This window comes from Colletotrichum spaethianum (assembly GCF_022836535.1).
Source record: "Colletotrichum spaethianum MAFF 239500 DNA, contig42, whole genome shotgun sequence".
NCBI lineage: Eukaryota > Fungi > Ascomycota > Sordariomycetes > Glomerellales > Glomerellaceae > Colletotrichum > Colletotrichum spaethianum.
The window spans coordinates 151,805-176,338 of record NW_026054812.1 but is presented as its reverse complement, the minus strand read 5'-3'; the positions used below and the strand labels follow the sequence as shown (position 1 = coordinate 176,338).

Here is a 24,534-nt window from a genome sequence, read left to right as displayed (position 1 = left end):
GTGAGGTCTTTTGGAGGATGGGGTGGTAGTTTGTTTGGGTTTTTACAGTGATTTGCACCGAGCATTGCCTGGATTGACCGACCCCGCGTTTCTCAGCGCCATGATTTTCGCCTATGCTTGGCCGAGGCTCAGTCAGATGACTGGACTGATTCAAGCATATCCTCCTTTGGCCAGCTTTGGGTCTCTTTTGGAGAGGTCGCCAATGCTTTGCCAACCTTTCCGCAGCGGCTTGGCTGGGCGCAGCCTGGGACGAGCCCATGACCAGCCAACCAGGATCGAGGTGTTGCGGGATAATTTGCAAAGAGCTCTAGCAGAGCTTCTGTGATATGCCTCGCCCTCGCGGAGATGAAGCCAATGCTGTGGTCGGCCTGCCAAGGCTTGTGCTGTTGTAGGCGATGCAGTTCGCCAAGGAGGGCGAACTTGGAGGCAGTGAGTAGCAGGGAGGCCCGGAAGCAACGAGGCGAGTTGCGGATGGCAAGAAAAAGAGACGGGACAGGGCCATGGTATTACTAAGTGGATGCGCGGTCGACGGGAGCAAGGCGAGTTGAAGCGAGTCCCAAGGCAGGGAACAGGTAGAGGAGAGGCATTGTCATCGGAACCAGTCGCTGACAGAGGGTCGCGCACAAGCGAGAACAAGAGGAAGACTTTGATCCTGGAGCATGTACATACGGGAGCTAGTCTATGCTCCAGAGAAAACCGAAAAAAGAAAACAAAACCGAAACAATGATAATAATGATAATAATGATAATAATAATAACGATAAAAAAAGAAGGCAGCAAAGGCGGCTTGTCCTCATGGTATTGCCGAGAAATCCCCCCCCCAATGGCCCCAATGGACCAGACGTACTATCAGGTATCGGTGAAGGCGACGGGCAAGGACGGACCCAGATAAACAAGAGCAGCAGTCCAATCGAGGCCAGTACAAGGTGCGTTGCCCGGTGGTAGTTGCCGATGGAATTACTACGCAAAGACCCCATCATCGTTTCCGTCAGACTACCTAACACCATGGACGGGGCGCGCAGTGCTTGATGACAGACCAGGCTGCAAATCTTTCTAGTTGTTGTTGGTACATGACAACGACACCGAGATTCCCTACTGCCACGAGGTAGAGCGGACCTGGACGAACCAGTGGCCCTGCGAACCCACCAGGAAGGTGTGCTGGGGCCCGGTGCGCATCCCGGCTCCGGCCCCATCAGACCACCCATGTCATCCAATGGTCCCCCCCGTCCCGTCTCTGCGCATTGGGCTCTGGGCGGAAGGGAATTCCCACTGATCAGACACACACTCACACACACACCCCCCTATGAATCACGGTTGAGGTAGAAAAAAGCCATAAGGTGTGCTGCGAGGCGGGTTCAAAATTCGCGCAGAGAGAGGAAGAGGGAAAGGGAGGGAGAGAGAGAGAGAGAGAGAGAGAGAGAGAGAGAGAGAGAGAGAGAGAGAGAGAGGAGAAGACAGACTTCCCACGCCCTCAGTAGCACCCGCAGATAAAGACTTGTAGGTAGTGCAGGCCGGCTTGCAAGTGCCGCGCTACTGGCTAGTAGGTGCGACTCTCCCTCTCCAACCCTCTCCTCTTAGTGTATGTTGTAGAAGGAAGGAGCTTGCAAGGGCCTTGGGTAAGTAGCAGCAAGTCAAGTCGAGTTCCCCACAGTCCACAGTCCACAGCCCACAGCGGTAGGCCCTTTGGTGGCCCTGCCGTGTTCCCGGCATCCATGGAGACAAGCTTTTTTATCCTGCTCGCTTGGCGCCGTCCCTCTGACATAACGCGACCTCCGATCCCACCTCACGGGTACGGATCGCGACTTGTCAATAGCCTGAACTCTAGCCCGCCGTGGGCAAGACGAGAGAGCCTGGCACCAAGGTACCGCCCGTTGTACCTATCTGTACCTGTCCTGACCTAGCCTGGCCTGGCTCTGGCTTCTTGTCTGTCCTGGGTGATTGCGGTGGACGGTCGCCAAGGTCGCAATGGAGCAAAGGAACCAGGAGGAGAGCACGAGTGACACTCGCGGCTGCCAATCGGTCGACTATTCCATCAGCTATTTACCACCTCCGCCCGCTCTCGTCATTCCACCGTTCGACTTGCTGCCCTCTTCTTCTTTTTATTTCTCTTCCTCCCTCCTCCAACTCGCCCGACGATCCATCAATCAATTCCTCAATTCCTCGCACCTGTTTCACGCCGACCTGCTCCCTCCTCGACGGCCATCTATTCCGTCGTCTTCCTCTCGCCCTGTCTTGTTTGCCATTACAACGTGAGCTCCGGATGCCAAGCTGGCCCCCCCAGTTTTTGTTTCAATCACGCTGACAAACGGCGCCCTGCGACTGTAGCCATCCTTCCCCCCGCCCAGTGACTGAGATCGAACCACCAGGTTTCTTTCCCCACCTTACTCCATCGTTCGACGCTATACTCGCCGCCTAATTCAAAGGTAATTTGCTCCCCTCTCAACGTCTTGATCCTATACGCCAATTGCCCTGGCCTCTCAATTGGCCTTCGTCTCGTCGTGACCCCGAGCTTCGCGCCCAAGAAAACGCCCACGCCGGCAAGATGGAATCGTGAAGGAGAGCAGCGGAGATTTTCCCCCTGTGCCAACGCCGGATACCCCGGTGATGACGATGGGCACCCGGGCACCCATGGGTCAGCGTCCCAAAGGCGACGGACCGGCGGCTCCATAAAATGCCTCAAATGGACAAGCTTACACGCCCCAGTCCATGGGCATGTTTTCCTTGACCCTGGCCGCTTTGGGGACGCTACGCTCGCTCGCTCATCGCGCGCAGTCGCCACGACCATTCTCTCATACATAACTCACTTACCCGTCATCACCTCTCCGTTCGGCCGCTTTTTTCCTATCCTCTTCACTCATCCGCTGACAAGTCTTCTCTCCTGCCCAGCCGACTTTCCACTCACCCTCCCGTCAAAATGCCCGCCATCAACGCCATTGTCGCCCGCGACGCTGTTCACCAGCTCGCCAAGCGCCAGAACTGGGCTTCCCAAGAGGCCGGTGTCATTGTCGTCTTCTGCATCGTCTTCATTGTCGCCGTCGGCGTCATTGGCCTCTGCGTTTCCCGCGCCCTCTCGCGCCGCAAGGCCAACCGCCAGGCTTCTGCGTCCCATGTCTAAGCCCGACAACCTCGCGGAAGCATGAGAAGAAGAGAGACGAAAGTAATGAATGGCTTCAAACTGGGCGCGCTTTGAAGTCGGGATAGACGACCCTCCACTCACTCACTCACACGTGAGAGGGTCGTGGCTGGCGCATGCGGAAGAGGCCAGCCTCAGTGTGACGACATCGTCCATGTTTACACTATCACGGATCAACACCACCACCACCATCAACCGACCTACGATTTCGATTCTCGACCCAAGTCACCGTCTGCAGGATTGGAGTCTCGCGAGAGACGTGGATATGAAGGAGACGTCCGGGCTGTACATACCGGCATCACGACTAGCCGGATAATGCGTGGGAGCGGCCATATGTCAATCGCGACGCCGCAAACACATCCTACACCAATTTCTTAATGATACCTATTTCACGTTGCGCAAGCAATCCTCGGCCTTCCTTGCCGCATCCCCCTCGCAGTATAATTCCGTGATGTTAGCATTGTTTTTTCCCTCAGCCTTTCCTCCTCTAGCAACACCGGCATTCTTGGGCCTAGTCTGTGTAACAACAACACTGAAAAAAATGGACTTTTGTTTCTTATTCCAAAGAAAAGTGGTCCTTTTTTGTTTGTTTTGCTCGCCAGCTGCAATCAAACTCACACATCGGACGGCATGCCTGCCGGCAACCTTCTTTGGGCCTAGCACTTGGGTGACAAAAGCCAGCGCCGCTGTTCTATACCTTTACCATACAAATCCCGGTGCTGATTTTTGTCACACGAGTGCCTAGGGACCAAACCACCCCTCACAAGGAATTCATACTGACGGCTTGGCATTGTCGCAGCACGTCTTTTCGTCCGCCGCGCGGGACCTTGGCGGGTGGCGGCGCACAAGTGGTTCTTACCTTTTTTTCCCTTCCACGCCGCGCTTACATGGCTCCCTTGTGTCGTCCCAGTATCACTTGATCAGCCAAAATGCACTGGATTTGTTTATTGGACGGCGGTGAGAACTTTCTTTCGTAGCATGCTTCTCGTTCACGTGTGTAGAATCCCGAAACACAAAGACTCCTAGTCCAGGGCGGCCTATCAAAGTCAAATTTCGTCAGCAGTGACGAACGACCTCGCAACCCTATCTTGTGATGGAACCGCCCTAACCACGCCGTCCCTGCACCCGTTCGAGATAGAACGCCCAGGAACCTCCCCCTCCTCATCTCACAACGACGCCAAAGGGGAGGGACCACAGTTTCCATATTTCTTACTGAGCCCGTCAAACGAAACGGAGTGTCAAGGAAGGCGATGGATTTAGGTTGGGCTGCTCCATGGGTCACCCCTGGCCCCCTCGATGGGGCCCGGCAGTCCACCCCGCCGCGCCGCGTAGCGCATGCGGGCCTGGCTTTTGCTCAACCCTACGAGGAGAATGCAGGGTGGCATCTCCGTGGTCCTTTTGTGTACCTATATCGAAGGTTTCAGTCGAGGCTTGTGTTCGGATATGGATTGCTTTAAGAGGCAGAAGGCTGACGTCGGGGAGTAGTGTGGACGGCCCGAGGGTCGATTGTAACTGACTTGGAGAGACCTGGGCCGTTTGGCCGTTGGCGGCGCGTGCCTTGTTCCACGGAAGATGATTAAAGGTTAGCCGTAGCCATGTGTTTACGCTGGCGCAGCAGGTCCCACGCCCATTTATTCCGAGCACGTTCCGGTAGGGTTGATGGCGGCATCTTGGGAGAAAACTGTGACCGAGGAGGAAGGGATGCTGGACGTGACACGTCCAGTTGGTCTTCGCTGCTGCCTGTGGCGAGTGTTGTTGGGTTACTGTGCGAGGTAGAATGGTCCTGATGGGTGATGCAGGGCGGCTTTCAAGCACTTTACCAGAGCAGGCCATACGACTGGCGTGCAAGATTGTATCTATAGTCCGGGATGGCCAAAATGCTGCTCTCGGTTGCGCAATACCAATCCCGTTGTCTACCACGAGGCACTGATGACTGCTTTGCCGCAGCCGTCTCTCACCAGGACACAACATCACACACGGTGGAACGGACCGCGCGACTGGGTGCCTCGAAGCGGTGACAGCAACTGTCTTACAGCTTGCCTGATGTTCTCATCGGTGTGGCCTCAGTGGCAGGCTGGGGCATGTTGGCAGGCATTGTGAGATTACGACTGGGCTGGGAGAGGTATTGACCCGTGTAGTCCGCCTTTCGGCGAAGGGGCAGCCTTCTTCTGGTGTCGTCCCACCGCGTGCTTCATAACATTGAGAAAGATGTTATCAGAAGGCTGCTGCGAGGTAAAAGTACCTCCTCCGTCTGCAACATGCCGCTTTCCTAGGACAACCAAACGACTCAGTAACCAAGCGTTCCAGCATTCCCAGCCAGCACTCTCGGCAGCCCAAGTCCACTTCAACATCGCACTCGCCCTCTCTCACAACGTCTCTTCGCGTAACCCCAGCGACCATTGGCACAGGCACAGACCGTCGTCACCTCTACGACCAAGTTGCCCATCATCGAGGTCGAAGATTGTGCTGAATACACAACGAGGAGGGGCATCGAGTTGTTGGGGACGGTGAGGCTATCACGACGGACCACCAAGGATGGACAGGAGCATGCCGGCGGGGTTTGTTCTCGGGGGCAGTCGGATGCGAATGGTGTTAGCCGCGACAGCATCCAGCCCGTCGATGGGTCTCAGGCCGGAAGAAGAACGATTCATATTGGAACACGGTCTGTCGATTCATCGTGCCGGTAATATCTATATACGCCAGAAAAGAAAAACAGCAAGGCTGCTGGTGTCCCAGAACCGATGCGTTCGCTTGTTTGATGCGCCGTGGCAGAAAGAAAAGGAAAAAGGTAAGTCGCGTACAACCTATCGTGGCACCGCGTACCGCGGCCGTCTGAGTCGACCTCGAAACGCCCCCTCGGCCTGCCCTCAGAGCCCTCCGTCGGGGCCGACAAACGCCAACGCAGCAAACCCCTCGCGAAATTGACCTCGCCCGCTTCCCGCCCCCCTCCGAAACGCTCCCGCCCGGGTACCCGGCGCCGGCTCACAAATAGTCCCACGCAATCAGCAGCGGCAGCGCCACCATCAGGAACAGCGCGGCCAGCAGCGCGGGGATAATGGGCGGCACGGACACGGAGGCCTCCTCGAGAAACTGCAGGGCGTCGGCGAGCGGGACAAGGACGACGCGGCGCAGCAGCGCCAAGGGGCCGCGCCCGGGGCCGCAGCACCGGCAGCGGGTCCAGATGCTGTGGCGGTATGTGACGTCGTCGTGCTTGGGCGCCGAGAGGGCGGCGCGGACGTCGGCGCTCAGGTCGGGCAGGGAGCGTGATGAGACTTGTTGGGCTTGTGGATGTTAGCGATGTCTGGGAGAGGAGCTGTCGAGGTGGGAAATTAAGTAAGGGTAGAGACGAGGGGGGAAAGACGGCGAGCTGATGGGCGGGCTGGGTGTGAGATGGTGGAGACTTGGAGGGAGTTGCGCGGGTAAGGACGGACGGAGCAGGTGGATGATCGGAACGGGGACAATGCGATATGGGTGAGAGAATTAGGAAGGTGGGTAGTGGGTAGAGGTCGGCACCGGAGACTCACCGAGGGGTGCCCGGGGCGGCAGCGGCGACCGGGCGCCGGAGGCCGAGAGGGGAGTCCGGCTGCCGTCGGGGGGGATTTCCTGCGTCCGGCCCTTGGTTCTGGCATAGTAGGCTGTTCGTCGTGTAAGCATATGTTTTTCTTGGGGGATTTTTTTTTTGTGATTGCCGGACAGCCGAGTTCCGGTGTAAAAAGAAAAAAAAGAAGAAAAAAAAAGGAGGAATTGCTATTCGGATGCGGTGGGGGTCAAGGGGACATACGCATTATTGCTTTCTTTGTGATTTCTCACTCTCACTCCTGTTGGTCTCTCACACGCTTCAAAACGTCGTGCCTGTGTTCCGCAGTTTCGGACCGACTTTTGAGCTGTTACTGGTATCGTCCCGGTCTGCTTGGGGAAGCTTCAGTCGCGAGGGCCGGGCCGTGAATGTCAAGTCCAGAATTGAAGGGTTTGCATTCCTCGATAAAGGGGGGAAGAAAAAGGGTTAAGCGGGGAGAGGCGGAATGTAAGATTGGGTCGATTCTCGAGTCTCGTAGGCTGTGGTGCAAGCCCTTCGCCCTTCGCCCCTCTTTCGTCTTCTGTTTTATCTAGAGAGAGACAGCTTGCAAGAAAGCGTCACAGTCGGCGGCGGCTGGGGCAGCCGGTGGATTGAGCCAGCAAGGCTTGGACCTTTCCTCTCGAGTCGGATCTGAAGTCGATTGGGAGGACCTCCAAGACCGCCCACACCCTCGTGATGGAAGGCGAGCGGGCTGAATGGAGCGGGATGGGATGCCAATGTTTGGTGCTGAGAACGCCAAGACTGACGTTGAAGGTCTGGGTGTTGGGCCGATGGGGGAGGGAGAGCGACGGAGTAGAGTGTGGTGGTAATGGGCGGTGCAGATGGGGGGTGCGGATGCAGGACGCAGGGCGCAACGCTCCACGCGCAGGACGGGACCAGATGAGGGAGACGATGCAGCAGATCTACAAAAAAGATGCGATGGATCGTTATTGCGGGTTGGGATGCGAAGCGAGGTTGACGAGAGGAAAATAGAGAGAGAGAAGTGAGAGACTGGTTGGTTTGATGCCAAGAAATCAAAACAGAGAGGAACGCAGCTGGGGCCGATCCGCACAGATGCCGCTGCAAGCGTCAGGGAAGCTCGGCGGACACGGCGTTCTTTGGCGGTCGTGGTCGTGGTCGGCTGGTTGCCGTGAGGAGCCTAGGCCTTTTGAGTTTGGACGCCAAAGGGACCCCTCAAGGATTGAATTGTCTTAGTGCTCCAGTCGTTTAATGACCTTGGTGGGATATAAGCCACAGCTGACCCGCGTGAGACAGGCAGGCGAATGGGTGAGGCTGGCGGCGATGGTATAAGCTAAGAAAAGACTAGGGAGCCGAGTTGGTGCCACCGAGCGAATGGGGGGTGGGAGGGTGGACGGGTAGGGCATTCCGACACCAGACAAGTCAAGGCAGCAGATCAATCTTTGGACGGTGGAATCGTGCCAGTTGGCCACATGGCTCATTCTGCCGGGTTGCGCAAAGAAGACATCCATCTCACCATGGGCACGGGCGGTATAGAGTTCGAGGGACCACTTTGCACAGCCTCCTTTTCTCGAACACGTTGGTTGCTGGGAACCACCTTGTCCAGGCTGGTGTGAGCGTGCGATTAATGCCGCCATTTTTTTCCTGTCTTCTCTTTTTAAACCCTTCTCCTGCAGTTCTGTGACTTTTCTTCATGCAAGGGCAGGCGAGAGAGGAGGGTTGGCACAGGCCTGAAAGAGACCGACTTCGGGTTACAATGCTATCTGCCAAGACAGCAGAAAGAAGATGCGACGATGGTTGCTTGGATTGAAATGCCAAAATACACATTTTGCCTGCCTTTGAGCAAAGATGCTGATCCAAGCAAGGCCTTGATAGTTTGTTTGTGCGAGTCTATACGTAGTATGTGTGTGGTGTGGCGCAATCACCTGAACTCATTGGAATCATTTGAAACTCCAAACAAAGTGAGCGTCCGGACCGCCTTCTGTCCATGTTTATATCATGGAACAACACGGCTTTCCCCGCCGGCTTACACGTCGTTGGCAATTCAGCCCAACCCTCGATGACCTAGGCCAAGAAACCTAACACCGGAACCCACCACCATCCAGACAGGACAACCTCACAGCCACGAATTGCTTGTGCTCAGCCTGTTGTAGCTGCTCCGCTGCCGCCCGCGGTATGCCGTGTCCGCTGCCAACAGGTCCTGCCCGGCATACTTGCCCCGCCACGGCCGGTCGCTCGCCTCCTCGAAAAAGTAGTGGTTCGAGCCGCTCGCGTAGGCCACGCGCCACGGCACCACAAGGTCGCGCTTTACCGGCCCGCCGCCGCAGCTGCCTTTGAGCTGCTCGCTGGGCGGCGAGTTGACGGCCAAGGCGAAGAGGTTCTGCGGCTCGGTGAAGTCGGTGACCAGCCCGGACCGCGCGAGGAAGTAGGCGAGGCAGACGACGTTGATGACCACGACGAGGACGAGGACGAGGTAGAACACCTTTTGCCACTCCGCTACGTGGCCCGAGGTGTACTCCTGCGTGCGGATCGAGGCTTGGAACGGGTCCAGGCTGCCTGGAGCGCCGAGCTGCATCTTTTCGTGCCGCCAGTAGTGCTCGAAGGGCGTGCCGTGGCCGCCGATGACGAGTGTCGAGGAGGCGTAGACAGCGAGGGCTTCGGCCATGGAGGGGAGGAGGGGATCGAGTTGCGGCTCTTGGAGGACGAGTTGCGTGAGGATGCGGGCGTTGGAGGCGTTGTTGTTCTGGACGCCGCCGTTGATGTCCATTGATAGGCGCCATTGGTCTGCAATGTTCTAGGGCGGAGGTGAGCGAGCGTTCACATGTTTCTGTCGAGTCAGCGTGGCTCTTACCTTCCAGTCAGTCACAGGTACGGAAAATGTGACCTCTGGGTGGACATGATTGTATCTGTCCTTGTCCGCGGGGTCCTCGCAGTGGGCTTGCATGTGCGCTCCCGCCGTGCCGGAGATGTTGAAGTGCGTCGAGCAGGACGGTGATACCCACGACCGCATTTCGCAGAGGGTGTAGTTCGTGACGGATGTCGATTTGCTCAAGATGTAGACGGCATCATTCATCGCTGTGGTGTTGGTCACCATGTTGAAGTCGGCGGGGTACTGGGAGGTGACTGTCAGCATTCGCATCGCCTACTTGTCTGCCTGAAGCACTTACAAGTTGGAACACGGGCGGTCGTCGATTATACTGCTCTCCCCAGCGGAAGACATTATCCACTGACGTCCGGTTCAACCACTCCGTCTCCGACGGCCCAGGCACATATTGCTCCCAGTCCAGCGGGCCGATCCTCTGACCCGGAACCAGCGTGTCATTGGAGTTGATTTTGCCCAAAGGCCACTCCGTATAGACCAACGGCGCAAGTTCGTCCGGCGACATGTTGACACACATGACGTTGAGCGCAGGAGATACGACGCTTGCCTTGATGGCGTACTCTCCTACACCCGACAAGTCGTTCGGCTGGAGGATCTTGTTCACCGGGTTCGTGGCCGCGTCATAGACGCTTGGGTGAGGCATCGCGAGAGTGACGTTGTTGATGATCCTGCCGTGGTCCTCGAAGCTCTTGGTCATGTTGCTGAACTCGACCTCGATCCACGCCGATGTCAGCGTCGTGTTGTCATACAAAAGGGCTGTGCCCACGGGACGATGTGAGATATCGACGGTGGCGCTTGTGCCGTTCCTGTTGATGGCATCCCAGTCACCCAAGAAGGACATCAAGTTTCGGTAAGCTGGAAAGACGATCAGTGTTTGCTCTTTCACACGACGCATTCCGTGGGGCGACTTACACTGTCCTGCATACTGCACTTCGAGACAAGCACGTCCAGCAGTGTCAACGCCCGCGGGGTCGTTGTCTCGCAGTGGCGTCTGGCAGCTCTCACGGGCAAAAGGGGGATTCGCGTAGGAGGCCAAAATGTAGCCACTCAGCATCCTGCTCTCCCAACCACCGTATTTGAGCTTGGGAGCGACCATGGCATCAGACGCGGTCGTGTAGAACGTTGAAGCGATCGTTGCAATGAGAGAAACCATCCCAAGCAACGTCATTCCAGCGTACGGAAGTGTCTCCGAGTGCGTAATCAGGAACCCAGGTTGCTTTCTCGAGTCAATCCAGGTCTGCACCAGAAGAGCCACAGGCTAACTCACAATGACCCAGTTCCTCATCGTCATCTCAGCCAGCGTCATGCCCTTGGACTTCCTCACGAACGCGCGGCGTGTCAGGACCTGGCCGATAAAGGTCACAAAGACAGTTACGAAGGATATTTCAATCGTCTTGGCAAACATGGCGCATACCAGGGACGCCGTCGACGGGAGGATGCCGCCGCTTGACGAGATCTGTGGACCCCATCGCGGCTGTACGATGGCCACGATGAACCAGAGGCAGCTGAGGCCCGTGGAATAGATCGACAGCGTTAGGATCGACAGGGAGAGCCAATTGTGCTTCTTTCTGTGAACGTCCTTCCGTGAGTCACAGTAAGTTGGCGGCCGGCCTGGGTTCTGTCAGAAGATGATGACTGCGGTTGAATAACTTTGTATGTAGAATCGTGAACTTACCGAATCTCTTGTATAGCATGTCATCGTTATCCCTCTGGCCAGGCTCCTCGACAAGACTGTCGTCCCGTCTCGGTAGACTTTGCGTACTAGCCGCTCCTATTGGTCTGCACTGGTGTCGGTTGTCGTCTTTGCTTGGTGCCGCGCACCCCAGGTCCCCAATCTCTTCAGTCCTGGCATCGTGCCATGGAGCGGAAGACTTTGGGGGGTCGTCCCAAGCCATCGAGTGTTTGGGTGTTGGCGCTGTTGTCTTCACCACACTGGGGGATGACGGGGTTGACTCTAGCGGTGATACGAGATCGTGATCTGGGTCTGACGACCACGCAGAAACTTCCTCTTTTCGCGGTATTGTATTGTCGAACTGACCTGGGCTGGAGAGGCTGTGGTTGGAACGAGGCGTGGCGGGAGACCTGCTTTTAGCACCGACAGGGACGCGTATCAAGGACATGCGGTTCATGACGCTTCTCAACGAGATTCCGAGACGGTCTCTTTGATAAATGTTTGAGGTCTCAGCTGGGGGTGTAATTTGGTTATGCGCAGCGCCGCTTAATGTTGAAAGGTCGATGCCGGCGCCGGACGACGTTGGATCGTAGTCATGTCGTCGGGAGTTGGAGGACGAAAGAAGCATATGAGAAGGCGGAGGCCTGCAGCCTGTTGTTTGTCGGTTGGAAAGGTGAGGTTCTTCCACCCCCTCGGCAACTGGGTTAAGGGGAGAAAGGGATGTGGCCTTGATGGGATCAACCATGGTGCGGGTATTGAGGAAGACCGGGGACGGTGTGGTGACTACTGAACGAGCATTGGGGACTGATTATCTAACAAGACACTGTTTGAAGGCGAGGGACTTGAAAGGAAGGCTGCATCGTCTGACATTGGTGGACGAATACTGAATGAAGGATGAATGCCTAGAGGATCTGCTGGTTCTAAAGCGATGGTAAGTCGGCGGCGCCGGCAGTCAGTCGAGGAATGCGCTTGAGACTAAGGGATGAAGAATATCCTCTCGAAGGCACGCACGCGGACGCTAGTGATCGTTGAACCCGTTATGGCGTTGCGCATGGCGACATACTTTGACGGAACGTAACACGAATGCGATACGAGAGCAAACAAAACAGACACATCTTTTACATGAGACTGGAGACAAAGCGCGGATCAAGCTTGTGAGCCAACGTTTGGAGACGTTTGCTCTCGTTCGGCTACGTTTCCTGCGGCAGGCCAAATGTAGATCGAAGGGGCGCCTTTCCGAATCCGGACGCGCAAACAGTTGCACAGGGGGGGCTAAACTTGGCACGAGGGAAAAGAAACTGCGCGAGTGTAGCTGAAAGTGTGCAATGTTTGTGACACAATCACCGTACCAGAAAAGTTCCGTATCCTAGCTGAGCATGTGCTGATGCTGACGGGCCCGGGGCTTGCGGAGGGTAGCAAGTCGCAGCAGGCACTCTTCTGGGTAGATATAATCGATCCTAACAGCGTGGACGAGCTCGTTATTATATCAGAGGATATGAGGCCGCTCGACGGATAGGAATGTGCCGTTGCATGATAGCCGGGCGGTGGGCTTAAGTGTCTATTCTATGTCGTGCTTTGCCGGACATCCACGCCGGTGAGTGTTAAGAGTCAACCTGAGGCTTGGGCTTGGAGATATGTGGTGTCGAGCGTGGATGAGCGAACCACTGTCTTCGGCACGATTCCCAACTTCTTAGCGATGTACTGTCAGTACCGCGAACATCCAATTCCTGATGCGTCTGAATTGGACGAGGCCGATGTTCTGAGCGGCATGTGGATTAACTATGGGATTATTTGATATATTAGACACAGCATACAATTGACTGAACAAGCTGATCTTTATGCTTAACTTGCCAGTGAAAGACGGACGCTACAGAAGAACTGGTAGCGCGAGGTACGGATTGGATAGCTCTCAGAGGGCGGCTCTGATATATATGGGCTCGCTGAAACGTGATGCTAGATATAAATTATATCTATTTATAGAGGCAAAAACATCCTTTGCCTTGCATAAGGAGCGGTGAGCTTCTATGTATACAGGTATCTTCGATGGAGTGTGTATTCCAGTGGGCTAGTACATGTGCCCTTCCAGTACCTCGTCCGCGTCCAAGCTCTCAATATTAGGCACCTCTCTTTCCCGATATCGACTATACCACTCGAGCAACTCCGGGATAGTATCAAAGGTTCTGCAGTCGTCCGGACCATAAGCCATGTACCGCCAGGCCCATGGCTCAACTTCCCCGTCGGGCTGGTCCCTTCGGCAGTAGACTATGTAAAAGAAACTCTCAACGCCATGCCCAGATTCCCATCCAACAGCGACATCCCAACAACCATCGACTGTAAGCTCTTGGGGTTTCTTAACCGTAGCATCAATCATAAGATCCGTCTGAGGGCTCGTCCCGGTCCAGAACATGGCCTGGTACGTCCACTTGGTCTCTCCCATGCCGGGTCCAGTCAATGCACCCACGTACTCCGCAAGAATGCGAAGCTCAGGAGGAGCGGTGATGCTATCGCGAACTTCTTCGAGGCATTTTGCCTTCAGAGCGCTTTCTAGACGAGAGAAATACAACTCTCGCTCATCGCTGGTCGAAAGAGACCACCCACAACCGTCAAGATCGCAAAGCGGTGCGAGTTCATCGAACTTCGTGAGCATATCCTCTGGACTCGATATCAAGGTCTGGGCATCATTCCGACCCAGGACGCTCCCAAAACAGTCTACTTTCAAGTCTTCGGCTTCATCTCCCCAATCCTCCGGGTCGAGCTCAACCTGCGTGACAAGTTGCACTAGATATTCTGCATCAGTCTCACTTCACGAAAATTGTCCTGGATGTCCACTCACCGTAGACTTCAAGGGCACGGCGATTACGTTCAGCTATGTGTGCACGATACGCATCAACAGCAGCTTTGATATCCTCGCGTGTTGAGTACATGGTCTTAACCCCGTCAAGACCAGGCGAAAATGACCTTGTTTGATGGGGGGGGGGATGTCTCGTGTTAAAAGCAAAGCCAATGAATACGTTTGATAAGGGCATACTATCGCCTTCTTGCATATACTGGGTATTCCACCTGTAGGATAATGCACTGTAAGCAAAGCAACTGACAATAGCCATGCCGCCCGTTCTTCGGAACGGTGCCCACCCCTTTGGGGTGGCGAAGCCATCACGAATAACGCAGCCTCCGCTCCATTCAGATGATTCAAGTGAGGGCCTTTTTAGTAGTTGAGTCGGTGACGATCAGCGAACACCTGGTGATGTATGTTTTGTTTTTATTCACTCTACCCTTTTGCCTGTGTGTGTTGCTTTGTTTTCTACGTTTTGTACAGTAGGGCGTCCGTCCCCTGTTGACATTGTACAACTTCTTCCATGTATATTCGTACAGTCGGCCCTTCTTCTCTCCACAACGCCGCAAAAACCCAAATTAGATCAATCCCTTACAGCCCAACACCATGTCGGGTCCTACAATTTGATACCCTTTGTCAGAGACCAGATGATGACAACCACGTCACACGTCTTTTCTTATAGCCAAGAGACGGGCGACACATATTATCTTGTAGCCCCTGCTGCTCTCTAAAGGCGTCAATGAACTCTATCAGCAGCCTCCTACTCCCTTGACGGCAGTGCTTTGGACCCCTCCTCCATGTGCTATCTGATGAGCAGCAACACACCTGTTTTTTCACCTAGCATCATCGCCTGTTAACCCTCCGAGATGATCTACAGAAATACTTTGTCGTTTCGATAGGCGCCGTAATTGAATAGACCACAAGCCATGGAAGGAGATAAACTGTTTACTGAGGACACATAAGGATCCTTGATTCACCATATAGATACACGTTTATATCTACAATCGACCATTTAGCATACCTTTCAGTTTATCCCTACCCATTAACGACAAAGGACCCAGCCGCTTTCTGTCAGTTTGAGTTCCCAGTCAACCCCCGGTCCATCTTTCGTTACATTGCTGAACTCTTCCTGCTGATGATGGGCGGCGCGCTTCTTCACTAATAACTTCATGTCAGAGGAAACTGATCGCAAATGAAGCAGGAAGTTTCGAGGTCTTAACCACACCAAGCCCTGCTGCCCTTGTCTGGATGATAGCCATGGCCAGTAAAGCAGCTGAGAGAGCGATTTGACACAGAATAGGGATGAGCCATGCCCATCGTACTAACACATGGGTTTCCGTAGCGAATGCATGGTCTTTGACATTGACCGACTCGTTGAACATCCTGTGAGACAAGACTCCCTTAGTTTACCTCGCTGAAAATGGAGGCCTGATGAAGTAAGGAAATGGGACTGACGAGTAAGTCAAGCTTCTAGCAATATTCTTCGTAACGTTATTATATATAATTTTAAGCTCCTAAGTAAAGATTCTAGATGCCATTCAAAATTAATTAAAGCAAAATCTAGATATACCTTTTATAAATCTCAGACCGCCATATTGCCCTTTACAACAAGCCCCTTTTATGAATCACAGATCTCCGTATTGGCCTTTGCAGCAAGCCCATGCACCTGCCAATCATTCACTTTCATGAATCGGTTGGGGGTTGGGGTGATGGGAGTACATGATTACGTGTGGGTTGGCATCCGAGAAAATGTACTTCACTCAATGAATGGCCTCTCGCACTGCCAGCGACGACTTGTAAGGTTTGCCAAAAGCATATTTTCAGCCAACATGCATTGCAACAAAAACGCCGGAATAAAAATTGTTCGCATTACCCTGATATCATCCATCAAATATCCATCCTGGACATATGCGCTTCGCCTCTGCGCCGATCGCCGCCAGCCTTTTTGCCGGTACATCAAAGTTCCGCCCCAGTCGTAAAATCGCGAAGAACCACAATCATCCTAACAGCACAACCAAATCAAGCTCGCATGACACCTGCGCGTCTCGATGCCTGACTGGCTCCAGCCCTCCTTTGCCAGTTGCCGCTCGGCTTGTTCAACGTGTACTTGGCGAAAGCCCGTGCCAGCGCCTTCTTGCAGCTAACCTTTTGGCTGCCGACGAAACTCTCAACGGTCACAGCAATGGCTCTGTCGATATCCTCCGCCTTGCAGTACTCTGAGAGTCTCATCTTCGCAAAGGCTTCGCTAATGCGGATGATGGCCTCAAGATGACGCACCTGAAGTTGAATTAGTGCCTTTGAACTGATTCGAGCTTCATACAGGGGAACTTACTGTGATGGGGTATGCGCCAGTGGCCAGAGACTCTCGTCTCATATCAGCAAACAGACGAGCGACCTTGTCCTCGTCCATGTTGTACAACTTCGGACTGACGCGGTCACGCGCATACAAGATATACTTGCGGAGAAGTTCCTGAGGAATCTCACCCTCCTTTCTCTGCGATTCGGCTTGTGTTTCCCTGTTCTCTGACTCGTGCTCCACCTCCATCGAGTCCTCCCCAGGCTGCGATGACGAAGGGTGACTGCGGCTGTGCGAGCCAACAATGAAGCGAGCAAGGCGTTCGTCCTCTTCAGGCTCAACGGTATCTCGGACTACACACAGAATGTCGAAACGAGAAAGAATAGGCTCGGTGAGTTCGACATTGGCGGAAAATGGGATGGTCGAGTTGTATCGTCCACCAATTGGGTTGGCAGCAGCGATGATACCGCAACGAGCCTGGAGGGTCGTCACAATACCGGCCTTGGAAATGGAGATAGTCTGTTGTTCCATGGCCTCGTGGATAGATGTACGGTCCTGGTCGTTCATCTTGTCGAACTCATCGATCAAGCACGTGCCCTTGTCCGCCAGCACCAAGGCGCCGCCTTCCAGAGTCCACTCGCTAGTCAGAGGGTCTCGCCGGACACTGGCCGTCAAACCAACGGCACTGGCTCCTTGACCTGTTGCAAAGACGGCCCTGTGTGCCGTCTTTTCAACATACTTGAGGACCTGAGATTTGGCGGTACCAGGGTCACCCAGAAGCAAAACGTTGATGTCACCTCGAACTTGGTGAGAACCCCGTCCCACCTTGGCGACTCCACCAAAGAGAGACAGCGCTACGGCCGTCTTGATATCCGTGTGACCATAAATACTTGGTGCCATGGAATTGATGATCTTATCGATGATGCCGGGCTCTCTCGAAAGCTTTCGAATCTCATTTTCATCCTCCTCCGTCATACGGAAACCTGCCAACTGGTCGTGAGACTTGATGACATTGTTTGCTTCCAGGATGGTAGCGAAAACAGGGAAGCCGTTCCTGTTGTTCAGCTGAGCGTCGTAGTTGTTTCGGTAAACACCAGTAACCTCAATCTCTTCACCAGGCTTGGCCTTGTCAATGAGATCCCACAGGAGGATGACATCTCTGTGGCGAGGCAAGCGACCTGCCGGAACGGTGCCGGGGGACTCTTGAAGGGTGAGCTTCTGGTAGTTGCGGTACACGGTCTTCTCCGAGTTGAGTGTGAAAGGACCCCGAGACTGGCAGGCCTGGCAGTACGAAATCTTCACTTCAACGTTGGACTCCTGTTGGAAAGGGCCAAGAGTGATGCCGCACTTCGTGCAGTCGAACTTGACATACTTGAGCTGAGGGAAGACACCTGTTCTTTTCGTCACAACACCACTGACACGCACCAAACAGTTCAGGTGGGATTGACGAAGCTGTCTCAGGGTGTAGTGGACAGGGAGGTCGAAAATGCGGACATGGATTTCAGCGTGGATACGCTCGTAGTCGGGGTAGTGAAGGAGCACAACATCCATGGCAACTTCATCGAAAAGCTTCAGCATCTCAGCCGGTGCATTGGCCAGAAAGTAAGCCAGGATGGCCTTGGATGTGGAGAGATGTTCGTAGGAAACCTCGAGAGACTCAGCGTTGATCTCACCGAGGGTCCGAATACGGTTGCCATAGACCGAGGAGCCATGCTCGTCGGTGTACTCCGTCAAGAAAGCTTTGAACTCCCTCTTGATGGTTCGTTGCACAAAGGGTTGAGATACCCATTCGGTCAGACTGGCAGCCTTGACATCTTGGAGGGCCTCGAGTGAAAGCTCCTCATCCATAATATCGGCATCCATGTCTTCGTCGGGGTCTTCATCGTAGTGGTGACGACGGCGTCGAGGCTGAGCCGAGAGATCAATATCGCCTTCATCGTCTTCGCCCGGAAGGAAAGCGGCAGGAATTCTTTGCCGACGAGCAACCTCTCTATCTCGGCGGTTGAGCTGGGCTTCAAGCTTTCGTCTCTCAGCGAGGTCCATGTCGCCGAACTCGCCCTCGTCATCGATATCAATGCCTTCGTATCCATCATCTTCCTTGGCTCTGTAATCTTGTTCGAAACCCTCTCTGAAAAGGTCGACTTCGTCTTCAGCCATCTCATCAATTTCGTCCAAGTCGTCGTCCTGGATCTCGGCCTCGTCCTCGATGTCCTCATCATCGTCACCGCCGTGTGCCATGAAGGGTGCCGGGGGGACGAGGGCATAGGACTTGATCCTGGAGCAACCGAAGACCCATCGTCGCCATTCGCACGACCACGCTTACGACTCGATCGAGCGGGCGTCCCTCTGTTGGCGGAGCTAGGGTTGCTTCTGAGAGGAGAACTGAGTTGACGGTCAGCGCCAAAGTCTTTTCCGCACTCACTCTAGTGGAGCGACTCCATATTCGAGATCAAATAAGAAGTTTCGGAAGTCTTACCTCATGATTGCAGATTGAAAAGAGGCACGGTACAGCAGCAGGTTGGTCCTCTTTTTGAATTGCGAAAGTTTGCGACGAAATCGTCGAAGAGTGATTGTAAAGGAGAGGGGATGCAGAAATGGGGAGAACGTGGAGGGGGCAGAAGTGCGAAATTAGAACTAGGACCCATCCGCGTCGCCAGGGGGAATCGCGCCAGGGATGAGCGCGTAAAGTGGCACTTTTCCTGATACGGACGACGCGTAAATGGGCAATTGTGGGCAGCTGCAAGTGAGAGTGGAAGCTGTGGTACGTATCTGACGTACTTCCCCGAACGCGACTTCTCGATGCTCTTGGAGACCCGGAACGCCTGCTGTTTATCCAACAACTTCCTATCTTTCTACTCTACTAGTTTTCTCTCGCGACCAAGAAAACAATCTGTGATCGGATCTCCACCATTTCACGCTCATCACAGTGCGATCCATTGTCACAATGTCGATGAACCCACCTCCGCCACCAGCTGCGTCTGGCGACGCTGATGCCGCTGTCGCTGTCAGCGCGCCGAAGGCTGCGCGCAGCGAGAGCTTCTCGTCACAAAAATCCAACGACTCTCAAACTGCTGCTGAGTGCGCCAACATCCCAAAATTATCATGTGTGGTCCTAAGCTAACCCTGTCTTTCTTTTAGGTTCATCCGCGATCAGATGCAATTAGAAGCCGACGCGCGCGAAGCTCTTCCCTACGTCCGTTCCTTCGCATCCCATCTATGAAAAGAATAACCAATCTGACTGTATATAGAGCATCGAGAACTGCACGAAAATTCTCGGATCCCTTCGTCAGAGCGTCTTCGCCTGTCTGACTTGCAATCCGGCGCCCGCGAACCCGAAGGACCCCTACAAAGGCGCAGGCGTCTGCTATGCCTGCTCGGTCCAGTGTCACGGGGAACACACCCTTGTCGAGATCTTCACCAAGAGAAACTTCACATGCGATTGCGGTACGAAGCGATATCCACCTACAAGCCCCTGCAGCCTGCGGATTAATCCCGCCACCAACACCAAGGGCGGCGTTCATTCGGAGGAACCGGATGCGAACAATAAGTATAACCAGAACTTCAGGAACAGGTTCTGTGCGTGCGAGTGTGATTACGACCCATTCCAACAGAAGGGCACCATGTTCCAGTGCTTGGGCTTGGGGACCGCCGAGACTGGCGGCTGTGGCGAAGATTGGTACCACCCCGGCTGCTTGGTCGGTTTAGGCCCCAACTGGTTCGAGGGTATGAAGAAGGAGAGTGCGGCCAAACCGAAGGACGAGACTACAGAAGCAGCAGCTTTGCCGACAATTTCGGAAGATTCAGAGGCGCGCCCAGCAGACGGGGCGGCAGCTGTTGAGACCAAGGAAGAGGAGGAAGACGACGATGATCCGCCGATGCCGCCCGGCTTCCCAGGCGAAGACGACTTCGAGGCATTCCTCTGCTACAAGTGCGTTAACGCCAATCCATGGATCAAGAAATACGCCGGTGCCAAGGGATTCTTGCCCGCCGTCTTCTCGAATCAGAAGAAAGAGGAGGCTTCAATCACAGAGGAAATTGCCAAGAAACGCAAGGCGGAAGATGATGGTGCTGAACCGGAGGTTAAGCGACTGAAAGGTGATTCAGAGCCATCGCAGAACCAGCCCGACAACAGTGCCGCAGAAGTAAAAGAAGAGCCGGATGAAGGCGGGTCTACTTGCAAGTGGGCAGCACTCCCACCTCCGCCGGAGGGGGAGTTCTCACTCTTCATGAAGGAAGATTTCCGTAACCACTTCTGCCGTTGCTCGTCATGCTACCGCAACCTTGATCCGCACCCGCAGCTGCTGGAGGAGGAGGAGACGTACGAGCCGCCGCTTTCAGACGGTGCAAACTCAGAGCACGGCGGATCAACTAACGGCAGCGGCAGTCTCCTCGAGCGTGGCGAAAGTGCTCTACGAAACGTTGACCGCGTTCGTGCGATCGAGGGTGTCATGGCGTACAACCACCTCAAGGAGCAGCTGAAGCCATTCTTCCAGCAATTTGCGGAAAGTGGCCAAGCCATTGGCGCAGAGGACATCAAGTCTTACTTTGCCAAGCTCAGAGGCGACGAGCAGGCCATCAAGGATGCTGGAGAAGCAGCCAATGGCTCCAAGGACGAGGAGGGGGATGATCAGCGTAGGGAACAGAGTGGATATTGAGGCTTCCCGAATCTTGTTTCCCTAGAAACGAAGGCATTCTCTGTCGATCTAGGTCTGCACTTGTACAATATTATGACTATTGGGTTGGTGAGCAGGGGCGGGGTTTGATATCAACTGGGTAAAAGACCTGCCGAAAAGGCTTGGTCCATGAGGTTTTTGGGATTGCAAGCCTTCGATCAGGCTTGCTGGTGTGGCGAGTCCCTCTGGCTCTAGAAATTGACATTTGTTCTTCTGTTACCTTGACGTTCGCTCCGATGCCGAGTTCCTCACTCGGAATCAACTCGGCTTTGTGTACCACCTGGCACATGCAGCACTTCGGGAGGCGAGAGCGGGCAGTTCTACGGAACACCGAAGCATCCACAGCTGCGCCAGCCACAGCTAGACATCATGGTTCTAGTCATGCCGCAACCTTAATACAATTAAGCCATCCAGTTGCCTTGGAAGTATCACCAAACAGGTGCCAACCCCATGGTTGAAGAGGAGATAACCCTGTTGAAAGAGTTGCTTCGAGGTCATAGGGATCAGTCCGCACCAATGAAATTCAATGCGCAGCAACCTTGATGTCGGGACTCTGGTCTGAATTTGGCACTTTGGATACACTTCGTTGACGTGATGGCAGGTCCGAATGGCCTCACTGGAATACCTCGCAAGGGCATTGAAACGCGAATACAAATACACTGTAACACGGAGCCGTTGTTCAGATTTACTATTGAACGTGACTCTGCGTTGTTGTGAAGACGCGGATTTCGAAATCCCTCTGGAAAGTCGGGTGCGTACCTGTTGCTGCTTTCAAAGGACAGCGTCTCGAGCACTGTTCTTTTGCTCTCATCATCAGGTGAGGCCCTCGCTTACCTTTACCTTGCCCGGCATGTGCGAAATAATATCCGTAGCTAGACTGGCTCGGGGACCTGGAAGTTCAGCTACGCTCCGAAATCATCACGGTGGAATGCGGGCAGTAAAATCAAGAAAGGGAAATTGGGTAGAGAAGTGTCACCAAATCCTGACTGCGTTTACCAATGAATTTTCTCGCATCTGCCTTTCTTTCTCCTTTAGTTGTCTGGGAAAGCACTGCTCTCCCTCTGCTTTCCTCTTTTGTCCTTTTCTCTGCAATACAACGTTGACCATAATTGGAGGAAACGAGGAGCAAACAGAATAAGGATGTTCTGAAGTGGGAAGAGACGAGCCTATCGTTGCCACCGTCATATCGTGGCGGCGATAGCCAGGACACACGTCTAGAACCTTATGTCCTCGGAAACGCCTCCAACCTGGTGACGAGGCAATCCAGCCCCGCGCCCCCTATCGTGAATGATTCGAGCACAGCCAAAAATGGCCGTACCGTGGGTGGTGTGGCTCTCGTTACGCCTCCTCGACATCGACATCTCCCCATATCTACCTTAGAGCCGTCTTGCCCCCGCTCCAAAGCCACTTTATGCATTTCTCTCCATATACATAAGCTAGTTCTTCATTCACAGTATCATCAATTGCCATCTTCAGCCCGTCCGTCTCCCCCCGTCGGTCTTTCCTTTTTTTTTAACTTCCCTTGTCCATTGCCCTACTCTGGCCCCATACATATCTCTCTTCGTCCTGCCAGTATGTCGTTCTCGCAAGCCGACGATGACAAGTCTGGAAAGGTAACGACAACGATGGTCGAAGCCAAGGCCGTGGGTTCGAGAACGCCCAGCGGGGCTGGCAGTGTTGAAATAGTCCCAACCACCGAGGGCGACAAGCTGAAGCGAAATATCAGCATTCGACACATGGTTTTCATGGCACTAGGGGGCTCCATAGGCGCTGGTCTATTCGTTGGATCCGGTGCCGCTCTAAGTTCCGGCGGACCGTTGTCGCTGGTTACCAACTTTGCAGTCGTCGGTCTTGGTGTGACTTGCACGATGGGTTGTCTGGGAGAGCTAGCAGGTAAACCATCTTCCCGCTCTGCTAGTATTTACCGCCTGGCGTTTCCCACGGATATCCACACATATTCTCGCAGGCTTAAAGTAATGGACACCAATGGCCAGTGGCATCGCTAACGGTGTAGACATAGCCGCATTTCCCGTCGCTGGCGCCTTTTACGAGTATTCCAGACGCATGATATCCGAGCCCTGGGGCTTCGCCATGGGCTGGAACTTTGTCTTCAACTGGCTCATCGTCTTCCCCTTCGAGCTCACCGTCATCGCTGCGCAGATGAAGTATTGGGTCCCGGACCTGCAGCCGGCCTACATCATCACGCCCATCCTCGTCACTCTGACGGCCACTTCCTTCCTTGGCTCCAGGTGGTTCGGGGAGATCGAGCACGCCTTTGGCGTCGGCAAGGCCGTCGCCATCACCGTCTTCATTTTCGTGGCCATCTTCATCATCACTGGTGCCGTGCCATCAGATCCTCGGTACACCTCCAAGTTTTCCCCTCCATATCCGTCGGCCAAGAATAGCTAACTCGTTGCAGGCACGGAACGGGCGCCAAGTTCTGGCACGACCCCGGCGCCGTGAAGAACGGCCTTTCAGGCTTCCTCGTGGTCTTCCGTGTCGCGGGGATGTCGTACGGGGGCACGGAGCTCCTCGGGATGACGGCAGCCGAGTGCAAGAATCCGCAAAAGGCCCTCCCCCTCGCGACAAAGATCGTCTTCGCCCGTATCTTCTTCTTCTACATCGTCTCGCTCCTTCTTCTTGGCTTCGTCGTACCCTCGGACGACCCGGGCCTGGCCTCGACCGGCCACGGCACAAAGTACAGCCCCTTCACGCTGGCCGCCCAGCTCGCCAACATCCAGCACCTGCCAAGCTTGTTCAACGCCCTGATCGTCCTCGCCATCGTCTCGATGGCCAACACCAGCATCTTCGCCGCTAGCCGTGCGTTCCAAGCTCTATGTGAGAAGGGCATGGGTCCCCGCTGGGGCGCTACGGTCAAGTGGGGTGTGCCGGTGTACGCCTTCATGGTCACCTTCGTTTTTGGTCTGGTTGCTTTTGTCAACCTGGCGCCCGGTGGCGGTGCAATTTTTGACTGGTTGTTGAGCCTCTCGGGAGCGAGCAACTACTACACCTGGGCCTCCATCTGCGTGAGCCACATTCGCTTCCGCAAGGCGTGGGCTACACAGGGACATGACCTCCAAACGCTTCTCTGGAACAGCCCCTTTGGTGTTTGGGGTGCCTGGGTCGGTGTCGTGATTTGCGTCGTAGGACTGTCCGCCAATATTCTGACGGCGATCTGGCCCGTCAGCGACCATGATGCTCAGGCCGTCATTCGCGACAACATTGGCACCATGATTCCATTTGTCCTGTACTTTGGCTACCGGTTCTGGCAATCCATGTTCAAAAAGCTAAAGCAACCTGTCCTGATTCCTCTGGACCAGGTTGACGTGCGGACGGGCATCCATACGTACAGCTCCAGCTTGGACATGGGAATACCTACTCTTGTTACCGTCAATAAGAAGTGATTCTCCCTGTCACTGTTGTACTTGTACACGCAGGGAAGGGTGGAGAAGGGCAACGAAGGACAAGGCTAGAGGTTATGCCGGGTCACACGAGGCGTTCCGGTCAGAAAA

At 54.5% G+C, this 24,534-nt stretch overlaps 7 protein-coding genes across 7 annotated transcripts; 3 read left to right on the top strand and 4 right to left on the bottom strand.

Annotated features, from left to right (window-relative positions):
- Positions 1–2,913: 2,913 nt before the first annotated feature.
- On the top strand, positions 2,914–3,114 carry ColSpa_11103 (uncharacterized protein; the record flags this gene model as incomplete). Its single annotated transcript, XM_049277315.1, has 1 exon — positions 2,914–3,114. The coding sequence occupies one exon, from the start codon at positions 2,914–2,916 to the stop codon at positions 3,112–3,114; it is 201 nt and encodes a 66-aa protein (XP_049133272.1).
- A 3,000-nt stretch (positions 3,115–6,114) lies between these two features.
- Positions 6,115–6,786, bottom strand: ColSpa_11102 (uncharacterized protein; the record flags this gene model as incomplete). The annotated part of the gene is made up of 2 exons (XM_049277314.1): positions 6,115–6,413; positions 6,657–6,786. The coding sequence occupies 2 exons, from the start codon at positions 6,784–6,786 to the stop codon at positions 6,115–6,117; spliced, it is 429 nt and encodes a 142-aa protein (XP_049133271.1).
- Positions 6,787–8,783: 1,997 nt separating this feature from the next.
- ColSpa_11101 (uncharacterized protein) lies at positions 8,784–11,443 on the bottom strand (the record flags this gene model as incomplete). Its single annotated transcript, XM_049277313.1, has 6 exons — positions 8,784–9,461; positions 9,519–9,779; positions 9,835–10,403; positions 10,461–10,785; positions 10,816–11,159; positions 11,224–11,443. The coding sequence occupies 6 exons, from the start codon at positions 11,441–11,443 to the stop codon at positions 8,784–8,786; spliced, it is 2,397 nt and encodes a 798-aa protein (XP_049133270.1).
- Positions 11,444–13,285: 1,842 nt separating this feature from the next.
- ColSpa_11100 (uncharacterized protein) lies at positions 13,286–14,144 on the bottom strand (the record flags this gene model as incomplete). The annotated part of the gene is made up of 2 exons (XM_049277312.1): positions 13,286–14,007; positions 14,054–14,144. The coding sequence occupies 2 exons, from the start codon at positions 14,142–14,144 to the stop codon at positions 13,286–13,288; spliced, it is 813 nt and encodes a 270-aa protein (XP_049133269.1).
- A 1,928-nt stretch (positions 14,145–16,072) lies between these two features.
- ColSpa_11099 (DNA replication licensing factor mcm2) lies at positions 16,073–18,830 on the bottom strand (the record flags this gene model as incomplete). Its single annotated transcript, XM_049277311.1, has 3 exons — positions 16,073–16,330; positions 16,386–18,624; positions 18,826–18,830. The coding sequence occupies 3 exons, from the start codon at positions 18,828–18,830 to the stop codon at positions 16,073–16,075; spliced, it is 2,502 nt and encodes an 833-aa protein (XP_049133268.1).
- Positions 18,831–19,293: 463 nt separating this feature from the next.
- ColSpa_11098 (protein mlo2) lies at positions 19,294–21,004 on the top strand (the record flags this gene model as incomplete). The annotated part of the gene is made up of 3 exons (XM_049277310.1): positions 19,294–19,427; positions 19,488–19,542; positions 19,598–21,004. 3 exons carry the CDS (start codon positions 19,294–19,296, stop codon positions 21,002–21,004), a joined length of 1,596 nt encoding a protein of 531 aa, XP_049133267.1.
- A 1,592-nt stretch (positions 21,005–22,596) lies between these two features.
- ColSpa_11097 (putative aminoacrylate hydrolase RutD) lies at positions 22,597–24,426 on the top strand (the record flags this gene model as incomplete). The annotated part of the gene is made up of 3 exons (XM_049277309.1): positions 22,597–22,915; positions 23,043–23,382; positions 23,442–24,426. The coding sequence occupies 3 exons, from the start codon at positions 22,597–22,599 to the stop codon at positions 24,424–24,426; spliced, it is 1,644 nt and encodes a 547-aa protein (XP_049133266.1).
- Between the last annotated feature and the right edge of the window lie 108 nt (positions 24,427–24,534).